The sequence below is a fragment of the Eulemur rufifrons genome, chromosome 23 (assembly GCF_041146395.1).
Source record: "Eulemur rufifrons isolate Redbay chromosome 23, OSU_ERuf_1, whole genome shotgun sequence".
NCBI lineage: Eukaryota > Metazoa > Chordata > Mammalia > Primates > Lemuridae > Eulemur > Eulemur rufifrons.
The window spans coordinates 23,497,481-23,510,211 of record NC_091005.1 but is presented as its reverse complement, the minus strand read 5'-3'; the positions used below and the strand labels follow the sequence as shown (position 1 = coordinate 23,510,211).

Genomic DNA, 12,731 nt, shown 5'->3' with positions numbered 1-12,731 from the left:
ATGGGTACAATTGCACTAAACCCAGCGTCAAATATAGACGTGTTAATAATGTTTTCATTGTCACATCTTAGGATCAAGACCCAATGAATTTATTTTGGAAAAAATGCAGTCTGATCTGCTCCATGTGATTGCTGGTAGATGGTTATTCCATGTATCAGACTGTTCAAAATGACATTTTGAAAGGATGAGACGAGTTAGCAAAATTTCTAACAATGTCTTTAAGAGTCAAAGTCTTAGTTGATACTTACCATGAGTTTCAGCTGGATTTGTGCTGTTTGGTTCGGCCTGGCCGGCGCTGGCCAAGAGGCATCGCGGGGACATCTGCCTGGAAGGGTGCGCACTTGGGGGAACCAGCAGCATTGAAGGTAATTTTTGTTGAAATCAGAAAAGGTTTGCATAGTCTTGTTGAAACAAATTATCCCAAATAATTAATTTATCATATGTAAAATGGGGAGAAAATGTAATTTTTAATCAACTAAGGTGGCTGATGTGTTTGTTAATAAAGAGAAGTGAAGGAACTATGATTATTTGCTCAATGGGAATGAAACCTTCAGTCTGTGCTCAGTAATTGGGAAAAGCAATTTCTGGTTCTTACTTTTTTTTCTAATAACTTGGACTAAGATAAAATGCATAGGTAATAATGAAATAGCATTTTGATTCTACTATGGCTTCCAGTAAACAAGGTAATGTATTCTAGCAGGGTAACAGAAAACATCCTACGATTCAGGGAATGCTACCACTTTGGCTTCTGAGAATTAGTCTCGTTTTCTCTTTCTTTTTTATTTTAAGAAAGAATTAGAACAACAGGACAGAAATATCTTTGTCCTGATAGAACTCCAGGGACAGAGAATATACTTAGATAAGAAAACGTTGGAGCTTATTCTACTTACTAATATAGTATGCACTTTACCCCTATTTTTCTGAGTTCTAAGCTAAGTTAAGCTTCCGGCTTGATCTGCAAAGGGCAGGAAAGCCTGCTGGCTTGAGAGGGAAGGAGGAGACCTGCACTTGTTTCCTTCCGTGAATGGGTCACTCAGCTTCTGTATTCTTCCCTGGAGATGGCTCCAGTGCATGAGGAGGGCGGGTTCTCTGATTGTTAGTTAGCAAAAGGGTCAAGCCGCCAGCTGCCTGGTGGTCTGAGGATGTTCCTTGGTTGGTTCACTTGGTTGGTTCAAGAGTGAACACTCTTGAACCAACCAACAGGAGCAGGTACACCAGGGAGGCACAGGGCTGTGCCCTGTAATGCCAGAAGAGGAAATCTTGCAAAGTGTGAACGCACAGGCTTAGATTCCCCCTGCCCTTGAGTTGGGGTCACGTGCTTGGGGAGAATGATCTTGTCATGTTTAAGGTATGGCATTTCCCGAGTAAGCAGCAGGACTTGTTTTTTTTGAGACAGAGTCTCACTCTGTTGCCCGGGCTAGAGTGCCGTGGCGTCAGCCTAGCTCACAGCAACCTCAAATTCCTGGGCTCAAGTGATCCTCCTGCCTCAGCCTCCCGAGTAGCTGGGATTACAGGCATGCGCCACCATGCCCAGCTAATTTTTTCTATATATATTTTTAGTTGGCCAGATAATTTCTTTCTATTTTTAGTAGAGACGGGGTCTCGCTCTTGCTCAGGCTGGTCTCGAACTCCTGAGCTCAAACAATCCGCCCGCCTCGGCCTCCCAGAGTGCTAGGATTACAGGCGTGAGCCACCACGCCCGGCCTAGGACTTGTTCAAGAGAAAAATCCTCATGTCTTGGGACTGTAGACAGATGGTTGTGACTGTGCTTCGTGTGGTCATCAAACTTGAGGATGGTCCCTCTCGTGTGCGGTTATCTTCACAGCTGATTGTGACATGCTCAGATCGTATCATGATGGGGACAGGGATGAACACACTGCCCAACTGTGAGCTGGTGCTTCTGCCTTTAGAGACACACTCATCCACGGGAGATGCGCGGGGGACCCCAACAGGTCAGTCCATAATGTGAACTTGCACTAGGACAAGACCCAGCATCAGCGACATTAGACACAACATAGAAATCAGAGAAAAGCTACTGTCCAGCAGTTTTAACCACCAATACCCATTTATTTTAATGGAAAAAAAAAATCTCTTCATTCTATATGCTCCAAAAAGATTTACTATTGAAACAAATACAATATATGGAACTCTATCTGCATAATTTCACTATAACAAAGACAACATATGACTTCTACTTCCTACAGAAGGCTAACTGAAAAGCACAAGTGCAAACATAGATTGCATAAGAAAGCGTGTGTGTGTGTGTGTGTGTGTGTGGTTAAAACCTTTAGTAAGCAATTGCATTAAAATATGCTAAGACACTTACCTTACCCTAGTTTGTGGCGAGCTCTAATAAAAAGCCACAGGCTGTCACTAGTTTTATTTGATAGAAAAATTTGGTGTGAGCTTTGATGATTCATTTACAGTTTATCAACAAGAAGATAATCTTAGTACAAGCACTAACTTTCCTCTTACTTCTACATGCTCACAGAATAAAAATCAGTTACTTTTCATACATAATGAACATCTTTTATTTTCAGGTTTGCAAACAACGGTAGTCGATTCACACAAAAGGGTACTTTTAAAACTACCTGTATTTACTCTATTTTAATGCATGTATATATGAAACGATCGGAGTGTATGTGCATAAATGTATGTCTGTACATGTGGGTGTATATGTGTATACAAGATGGTACCTGTAGACCTCTTCCTGTGCACGTGTGACCTCCGAGATGACCTTTGCGGTTGTACCTATGCTGAGGAGGGAGAGATTCTCTACTGTGATCTGTGTCCCCATGAGAATCAGGGGATCTGTGGCCTCGGGACTCATACAAATGCAGATTGATGCCCAGGAAACAATATTTCAGCCCCTTTCTGGGCATTTAAGGTGACATTTCCTGCTCTGCTCCGCCCCGCCGTGGCTCAGGATCAGGGCATATGGTGGCAGTGGGGACTGGTTGTAGTCCTCATGCGAGATAAGGAGAAAGGACTTCTTCCTCTCTCCCTCCCTGTGGCCCTGCCTGGCTGGTCGTTGAGACTGGATGGGACGGTGGAGAAGCAGCTTCAGAGCAAAAGCGACAGCTCTGTGGTCTGTCTTGATGCCGGGCCCAGAGGGTTCAGCTGTCCTAGTGTCCGCCCCTCCTTGTATACCCTGGTATAGTCTCTCTCTATAAATACCATGTATATACACATACAGATACTCATACATATACAAATACCAACCCACAGACACAGCTGGGTGCGTGGAGCACTGGCTAGCGACATGTCAACACATCGGAAAAAGTAGTCATTGTTCCTGCTCTCAGAAGGTCAAGTTATATGTCATGATCTTTAAACAGTCAAGAGAAAATTCAGAGGATTCCATTAATTAAACAAGGAAGGGAGATGCTGTCAAAATGATGAAGTACAGACTAAATGAAATTGCAAAGAAAACAAAAATCTGGAACAATTGAGGCCTAGTTGTGAAGTTCGATAGCTGTAAACCGCAATCTTCAGATTTGGATAGATTTTTTTTTTTCTTTTTCCTGTTGCTATGGAAACCTGGGAGTCAAGCTTCAGATGCCAGGAGTCCTCACAGACCTGAATGGAGAAGGTTCAGAGTTAAGTTGGGAATAGCACAACCCGATTCAAAACATTTAGCTAAAAACCAGATAAATGATTGATAAGCTACAATAGACACATCCACAAACACTGCACTATCTTGGGAACACTTTTTCTTAAGCATGACATTTGAAGACAGAACCAATAGTTCTGCTGGTTTATGGCTTAAAAAGCTGGACTTCTCTGAAAATGCTAATGATGACGTCAGATGCCACACATCCCTCAGACCAATGGCTGCTATTATCGCTGCGACCCCTGAGCCTTATAACTTGCACCTGAACACAGAGCTTGGCCATTTTGTGAACAAAGTGGTTTTGTAGCTCAGAGATTGGTGACTGTCCCATATATTTTTTTGTCACAGAGCAAGATACCTATTAGTGGTAGTTGTTCAAACGAGGAGTATCAGTTTCCTGTTGATGCTATAACAAATGGCCACAAACTTTGCAGCTTAAGATAACACAGATATAGTCTCTTACATTTCTGGAGGTCAGAAGTCTGAAATGAGTGAGAGGGGGCTAAAATCAGTGTTGGAGGGCTGCGTTCCTCCTGGAGCCTCTAGGAAAGGATCCGTTTCCTCGTCTGTTCCAGCTCCGAGAGACCCCTACATCCCTCCATCTTCAAAGCCAGCCTTGCGGCGTCTTCTCTCTCCAGCGACGCCTCCCTCTGCTTCCGTCCCCACACGGTCTGCTTCCAGCTCTTCTCCTTCCAGCCTCTTCTGAGGACTCTGTGATTCTATCAGGCTCACCTGACTAATCCGGGATAACCGCCCCAACTCAAGATGCTTAACTTAATCACTTCTGCAAAGTTTCTTCTACTACGTAAAGTAACACGTTCACAGACTCCAGGAAGGAGGGTGAGGACACCTTTGGGGCCATTGCTCAGAGAACCATGACAGTAGCACCGTGTTCCCAAGGAAATAAGGTGTCACATGGCAAACTGTGCTGTGGACCATGGGAACACATCACTCACGGGGAAAAGTTCACGGAAGGGGACATCAGCGTGGGGTGTGCTCAAGAGCTGTCATCCCCACTCCTGCTGAGGGCTCCTCCTGTGAGGGCCACCTGTGAGGGCCGGCCCAGTCATAGAGCCTGTCAGTGGTGTCAGGCTCAACTCAACGCTGTCAGAGGAGAGAAGCTCTGCCCTTAGGATGCCCAGATCCAGTTTGAAAATCAAGCCCATCTTTGCCTGCACTTTCTGGCTCCCTGACTCCTTCCAAGCACTTCCGTGGCCATGCAGTTCCGGAAGACGGGGTGCTGGATTCCAGCCCCAGACTAGGATTTCATGGAATTGCGTGAACTATCGTGTCTATGGTTAAAGTCGCCAAGGCCCTTCTTCACTCTCAGGCTCTGTCAGGGAGTCTGGCTCCAGCAAGGGGGAAGGGGAGGGAACGAGTCAGTCCGCACGTGCTGCGTGCTTGTCCCCACACCTTTGTGGCTGCTCCTGCGGAGAAGCCAGACCGGCCTCCATCCAAAGTGCCGGGGAAGACAGGACGCCTTATCCTTTCGTTTTTACAATGACTGGGTCTCGTTTATCGCCAAGTTGCAAGACATGTAAAATGTGGACTGTTTTTCAAGAAGTCTATTAGGAAGAACATTCTTCAAGATGTTCTTTTAGGTTGGAGAGAGATTCTTTTTTTGTGTTTTAAATGGTTAAACGCCATTAGTATTGTCAGGCTGGTGCGATGTCTCCACTTTGTGTGTCCAGTTTTGGGTAGAGCAGGTTTCTCAGCCCCAGCACGACTGACACTTGAGGCTGGTCATTCTTGGGGGGGAGGGGTGTCCTGTCCATGGGAGGACGTTTAGCAGCGTCCCTGGCTTCCACCCACTAGACGCCACGAATGGTATCCTCCCAGGCATGATAATCAAAATGTCTCTAGATATTTCCAACTGTCTCCTGGGGAGCAAATCAGTTAAATATATATAGAAAAAGATGTAGCTGGATAAAATTCCACTAAATTAGTCTTCAGTCCCTTGTTTTAAAATTAGAGTCTGAAATTCCTGTTTTAAGTCAGATTGTCACATAAATGATTCTACCTCCTGGGGCTACTGAGATGATTACGTGAGGTGATCTGTATAATTTATGCAAAGTGCATAGCGTGCGTGCGTGCGTGCGTGTGCACGGCTCACAGAAGGCCCTCAGGGGTCAACTATCACTGTCCGAAAAGTTCTATCCCCTTAAAGGACCACAGCTCCTCTGCACATCCTGCCTCGGGGCCACCTGCAGGCCGAGGACGGCCCCCTCTGCCCCTCATGCTTTCTCAGGCTCCTCTCTGCCCATCACATACTCACAATAAAAAGGAACAAACTATTGACATACTCCAGGAAATTCTAGAAAAGGCAAAACTATTATTACAGAAAGCAGATCAGCGAGGGCCTGGAGTCGGGGGAAGGGGTCGACAGCAAAGAAAACTGTATCTAGATTGTGCTGTGGCCACAGAACGGTGTACAGTTACCCAAATCCATCAGACCGTACACTCGCAATGGGTGAATTTTATTGCAAGCAAATAATACCTTAATTAAAAAATTAAAATTAAAAAAAATGTTTAGTAGCTGTTTTTTTTTTGCTCTTCTCGGTCACCTCTTTAAACTTATTGTGATTGAGGTTGTCCCCCCACCCCCAACATAGAGACATTTAATTTTGATGCTTGTTAGATGGGTCACCTGATCTGTCCTTGCTATTAGGGATGAGTTAAGCCTCACGCAATGGTCAGAAAGGCTTCTGGGCATGTTTTTTCCTTGAGACTCGCTCTACCTTGAGGAGCGGTGCTAGAAAAACGTCAGACACAGCAACAACAACGACGAGGCCGGTTGCTCTGCTGGGAGGGTGCCAAGGGACGAATCCTGCATCCCCTCAAATGCCATCAACTCAGAATTTATACAACAGTTGACAGTAAAAATAATTTCATTTACATTTTTTGTTACTTTCAATATCATTAGTTTTGTTCCCTTTATTTTCAGATGTCAAAGAAGGAAATGCAGATCCCTCAGTTCCACTCTCAGTCGCAATAAAGCCATAAACTGAAATGCTTTTGTTATCTTTTCCCATACAGGAGGCAGTCTAACGGCAAACGCCGGCCTCACTGATTACCTGCCACAGGATCTGCCTGAGCGTCAGTTTTCTCATCTGTAAAGTGGGATAAAATCACCAGACCGATGGAGAAAATATAGAAAAAAGCCACAGGACAGTTTGGTTAATGCAAGTTTACTTGGATCTAAATATTCTTTGAGGGAAGGAGAAAAATCCATTTCTTCCTGCCACGTTGCACGATGTGATCTGCCGCTTCTATGTCACACGGGAGTTTTGGGAAGGATGCTTTGAAGCAGGCGCTGGCAAACTTTTCCTATAAAGGGCCAGAGAGTCGATACTTTCAGCTTTGTGGGCCATATGGCCTCTGGCAGCTACTCGGCTCTGCCACCGTGGCAGAAAACAACCACGAGCAACATGTAAATAGTGGGCATGGCTGTGTTCCAATAAAACTTTATTTACAAAAACAGGCAGTAGACCAGATGGCCCATGCACTTAGTTCTCTGACCCTGCTTTAAAGCAACATAAAACAGATTCTACTTCCTGGTTCCCAAAATTCTTTCAAGGACTGCGGCTGAGTTGGGAAGTGATCCTACCTTTGAACTTAAAAAATCTAATTTCGGTGCCTTTAGAATTCCCCCGCCCCCTCCCCAGCCTTTGCTTAAGGTTTTAGGCTCATCTCTGTGCAGCCTCTTGTCAACGTCGTGTTAATAGTGGCACATGTGGGTTGGCCACTTTGACGTCTGCTCTTACGAGACGGCGTCTGACTGGTGCAGTGCCCACGTTTGGTTATTCCTGCCAGCTCTGCCCCAGTTTCTCAAATGCTTATTATGTATGTCCCTTTTTGGTTAGGAAGAACATCTTGGACTATGTATAGAATAAAACAAAAATCATCATATTTGGCGGGCATCTCTAATGTTTAAATGAACAATGTTAAATAATCTTATGCCTTTTATACAGGGCCCAACTGAAGGCCATTTTGAAGTCAAGCAGGTGAATGGTAACACCTTTTCTCAACTGTTGTTTGGACTGAAACTACCTGTTTTTGTGATGCAAAACACTGCAGTGTTAACTAAGTACCTTTCCTGTTACCACGGGAGATGCACAGCTCCATTTGGAGAATAATTTTGAGTTTACCTCTAGGTACCCCTACCTACAGTAGGACAGAACATAAACACATTTGGCATCTCAAACAGAGTGCGCAGCAACTTTTGTCAATGATGATAACCACGAGGCCAGTCTTCAGGGGCTATCGGGCAATTCTGCTTCAGATTAACTGGATCCCAGAGCTCAGCTGAGAGACATGAGAAATGGGCAACCCTTGGAACCCGCACATCATTGACATCTGTAGCTTAGGGCTCTCCAAAGTCAGGAGCACAAGAAAATCCCTTATGGGTAAGAAGAAAATACTGCCACGTCTATTTATATTTCTAATCATCTAACAAAATGAAGGTTTACTACTATTTAATAGATTGGTACTAGCAGAAGTATGTATTATTATAAAAACATTGTATAACAGTACACAAACACGGGGCCTTGTGCTGGAAGCCACCGTCATTTGGGATGTTGCTGTCCTAGGCTGGATGGGCCTGGGAATCTGTATTTTAACAAGCAGTGGTGCAGGGGCTGTGGGCTCCACTTTCATTGCCAGGGTACAGGAGCTGTGTGAGCAGTGTCCCAAAGAGCCTTGTTCTTCAAAGGGATGTCAGCAAGAGTCAGGCTTTGATGTCCTGCAATTGAGTTTAGAGAGGGCCACGTGTGATGCGGCCGCTCAGTTATCTCCTGTGTACATACGGGCACACACAACATACACGTGCATGCACACATGCAAACAGAGAATTTTTATCTCTTTGCAATCACATAGAAAGTACTGCCCTCTAGTTTATCCACACTGTTTTATGTGAGTTCCAATTGTTCCTAGAGCTCTGAAAATGTAGTCTCTAGAGCGTTGGCTTCTAAGTGCCTGTCTGTGAGCAGTGCCGGGTTTGCCGTCTGTCTCGCGCTCGCTTGAGGAGCTGGTGGAAAACAGAGATCTCTTACTGCAGCCGAGTTGGTCATTGCAGGACGCCGTAAACTATTCAAAGGTGCTTGTGACAGAGGAATCCATTGCACCATGTCCAAGTGACAGGATACTCTGGCAGGCCAGGGGGTGGCCAACTGCAGCCAGTGGACAGACTGGTCTGCAGCCTGTATTTGTGTGGCTCCAAGACTAAGAATGGTTTTCACATTTTTAAAGAGTGGTAAAAGATGAAAGATAGACACAAACAAACAATAAAGAAGAATGTGTGACAGAGACCTGAGTGGCCCACAAAGCCCAACATGTTTGCTGCCTGGCCCTTTACAGAGAAAGTCTGCCGACCCTGAACTAGGGTGACGCTGATGGACCTTGGAAACGTGATGCAGAGAGGAAGAAAAGCAAGTTGCAGAACGGTGTGCCCAACACAATACGAACTACTACACAAAGTTTTACAAACTGCACAAAACAGAACTGTGTGTGTGTGTGGGGGTGTGTGTGTGTGTGTGTGTGTGTAGCAAAAGTGTAAGACAACATCCGGGCACACACACGGATGGCTAACTCATGATAGCTACTGTCTCTGGGAACAGAGAACAGGAAATAAAACCCGGGAGAGAAACAGAGAGGATTTCACCTTTGCCTATAATATTTTATTCCTTGAAGAAAAAGGAAGGAAGAGAGGAAGGAAGAAAAAAAGAAAGAACAAATGAATAAAAGGAAGGCAGGGAAAAAAAACGTATTTCCTTTCATCTGTCTGTCTGTCCATACGTCCATTCATCTGCTACCCCCACCCCAAGTGCTGATTCAGACCCACAGATCAAAATCTCTAGAGGCATGAGCCCAGAAATCTAATTTTAAAGTTGTTTCCTAGGTGGTTGTGATCTACAGCAGCATTTAGGAACCACCGCTCCGATAGCGTGTGGCTCTTATCACTCTGCGGCAGTTGTATGCAGTAAGCACGATTCGGCCGACAGGAAGCTCAGGCCAAATTTAAGGTCAGTTAACTCTGTCTCCAACTCTTCCTAGTTGGTTTCTGTTCTTTGTGAAATTTAACTTCCTGTCTTGCTCATGTTTTAATTCTTCAAGCTGCTTAAATACCTTTGGGAGGTTGGTGCTACAGGAATGCTCATGCTGATGTGTTCTGTCACCTTATTACATCTTCCTCCTTGGAGCTGAGGTTTCCCAGCACCATCAGTAGTAAATATCTCCACACCATGTTCTTAAATCCGCAGTCCTCCTCCTTTTTCCTACTGGGCTGTGAACTAAAGGAACAGCACAGGCCCAGGCTGTGGGCCAGAGCAGAGGATGCTGTCAGGACAACCAGGAGCCTCTTCCTGCAGGGTCGAGCCCCTCATGTGGTAGTCTAGATGCTCTCAGTGCTTTAGAATCACCCGGCGAGCCACACCTCCAGCTACAGGGTCCGGCCCAGGTATGGGTAGATGCAAGTTTACAAGTTGCCCAGATGATTCCACTGTGCAGCCATGGTTGAGAACCACCACCAGCTCCCCAGTTGGTACCATATAAGGATGACTTCCTATAGGTTAACAGTGATGACTTAGCAAACCAGGCACCAGAGTGTACATGCTCATGAAGGACATTTTTCTAGACTCTAGGAATGTAGGTCTAGGATATCTGTCAGCAAAGTAAAGGATTAATAAGCATGATGTATTGCTATAAATTCATGGTATTTGCTATTGTCTGAATATTTGTGTCCCCCAAAGTTTGTATGTTGAAACCTAATCACCAAGGCGATGATATTATTACCATGGTAATAATAAGAGGTTGGACCTTTGGGCAGAGCCTTCATGAATGGGATTAGCGTCCTTATAAAAGAGGCCCCAGAGAGCTGCCTCACCCCTTCCACCACGTGAAGACACAGGGAGAAGGTGCCACGTATGAACCAGAAAGTGAGCTCTTACTAGATACCAAATGCGCTAGTACCTTGATCTTGGACTTCCCAGCCTCCAGAACCGTGAGAAACAAATTTCTGTTGTTTACAGGCCACCCATCTATGGTGTTTTGTAAAGCAGCCTGGACAGATGAGGGTGGTGTCCGAGCTCCTCTGCGCCATCCCTGCTTTCTGGTAACCCGTGTCCATCTCCGTAAAGCCCAGTTGTTTGCCCTCTGACAATCCATCCCAAGCCCCATCTCTGTCCCTTCCTCTTCTGCAGATGAAATTGTTTCCTACTTTATAGAGAAGACTAAGGAGAGGCACCCAAGGGCAGGTGCGTGGACACCTAGCATCTGTCCTTCAAGTCCTCATGCAGAGACGCAGTTAGAAAGCCAGCGACACACTCAGGGACGTGGAGATGAGGACCTTCGGTGGGACGGTGGGGGCAGCGTGGGTGGAAGGTGGGGCCCTTAGACTTGGGTGGGCTTTGCAGCTGGAGGGCGTGCAGGAAGACATGGGGATGACGCGATGGGGATGCACAGTCTTCAAAGGCAGGGCAGGCCGAGGGGTTAGTCGGGGGTCGGTGGGAAGATGATACGTTGTTTTGGAAATAAAGAGCCTGAAGTGCCAGCAAGAGGCTGTCAGGGCTTCTCCTTCTTAATCCCACGCACAGGACTCTGGTCCTGCACAGACCTTCACACATAGCGAGTGTCCAATGTTGCAATATGTGATTTCCTGTTGACTCACCTGCCACTGTCACCAGGATGTAAAACCTTCTGTTCTCTATTTCTGTCAATCTCCCAACTTCCTAACTCACAATTACACTGACACCTTCTCACCAGGTAAACACCAAGGCCCCCCGAAGGCTTTGGGATGGCAATAGCTCTATGTGAATAATTGCTAGAGTTAAAATTGGATTAGCATTTCATAAATAAGAAATCTTTGACATGTATTTATTCATCTTATGCTCACATCTATATTACTTGGCATAATAATTCATTTGTTTAAAATAATGTTTCATTATATTATAGTCATTACTACCAGTCAGTGGGAGGAAAAAAAGGGGTGAATTATACATTTATCATTTTCCCTACAGCCCAGCCTCCATCCATGAATTCTCATGACTTTTCTTAGAAAGGCCTAGTGTCTACTTTAACCTTGCACATGATTGTTCTGCACAAGGTAGAGAGAAATAGGGCCCTGGTAGACCAGTTAACTAATCTGGGCACATACATATATATATATATATATATATATATATATATATATATTTTATTAGCTCCAGCTGAGTGGCATCTGTAGGAAGTTCTGCTCATCACCTGCTTTGCAGGATGGCAATGAGTGTCTCTGTGCAATCCCTCGGCCTGGCTGCCAGGAGATTGCTAAGATGCCTTCAAACATTAGTCGGAGCATTTTTACACGTGACATTTTCTATCACACAGACACAAACTAAAGATGAATGATTCCTCTGGGATAAATTTTCCTGGACAGATATATGGGGGAAAAAAACCACTTCATGTACCTGGTGCAGTTATGTTTTTCTACTTGTGCACGTGTTGGAGTTAGGCCAACTTACAAGCCAAACTGAAGAGGCAGAGGAGCAAGAGCGCGGGCACGCTGGCATGCAGGGCCCCCGCGGCGTTGCAGTCCACTTTGGAATTCTTGCAGGAGCACACTTGTACCCTGAGATCTGTGATGTTCGTCATCGGTGGTTTCCCTGAATCTGTTACCATGATGGGCAGGTTGTAGTTCGCTTTGTTCAGATTTTGAAGAAGGCTTACCAGGGCGTGTGTATCTGTAAAGACATGGAAAAACAGGTATTACATTTTAATTTATAATTATAGGAATGTTTGAATTTAAATTCATTAACATCAACTAAAAATGTAAACTCAGTTCCTCAGTGGCACCTGCCACATTCCAAGTACGCGGGAGCCACTCGTGGCTGGTGGCTCCAGTATTGGGCGGCAGAGGTAGAATGTTTCCCTTTCTGCACATCCTGTGGCTCATTGCTATCATGATCAGTTTCCAGGGCATCTACTTTTGTGAAGATGATTACCAAGAGCTCCTCTCTGCGTCTTGACAAGGACTGCATCTAGAAAGCTAAGGTGAAAATCTACCTGCTCTAAAAGTGACAGGACCCCCACTCGTTGTCATGGAGATGGGTTCTATGGCTTGCATGTTTATCAATCCTCAGTCCACAGC

The 12,731-nt window shown here is 45.2% G+C and overlaps 1 protein-coding gene across 2 annotated transcripts in view; it reads right to left on the bottom strand.

The window, feature by feature from the left end:
* Nucleotides 1–2,996: 2,996 nt before the first annotated feature.
* Nucleotides 2,997–12,731, bottom strand: part of CDH13 (cadherin 13) — a 986,514-nt gene continuing 976,779 nt past the window's right edge. For both annotated transcript variants that reach the window (XM_069497958.1, XM_069497959.1), the window contains 2 exons: nt 12,106–12,324; nt 2,997–3,579 (listed from right to left, as the gene is read on the bottom strand). In XM_069497958.1, the coding sequence (XP_069354059.1) occupies nt 3,572–3,579; nt 12,106–12,324 (227 nt within the window). In that variant the 3' untranslated portion in view covers nt 2,997–3,571. The remainder of the gene's footprint in view (nt 3,580–12,105; nt 12,325–12,731) is intronic.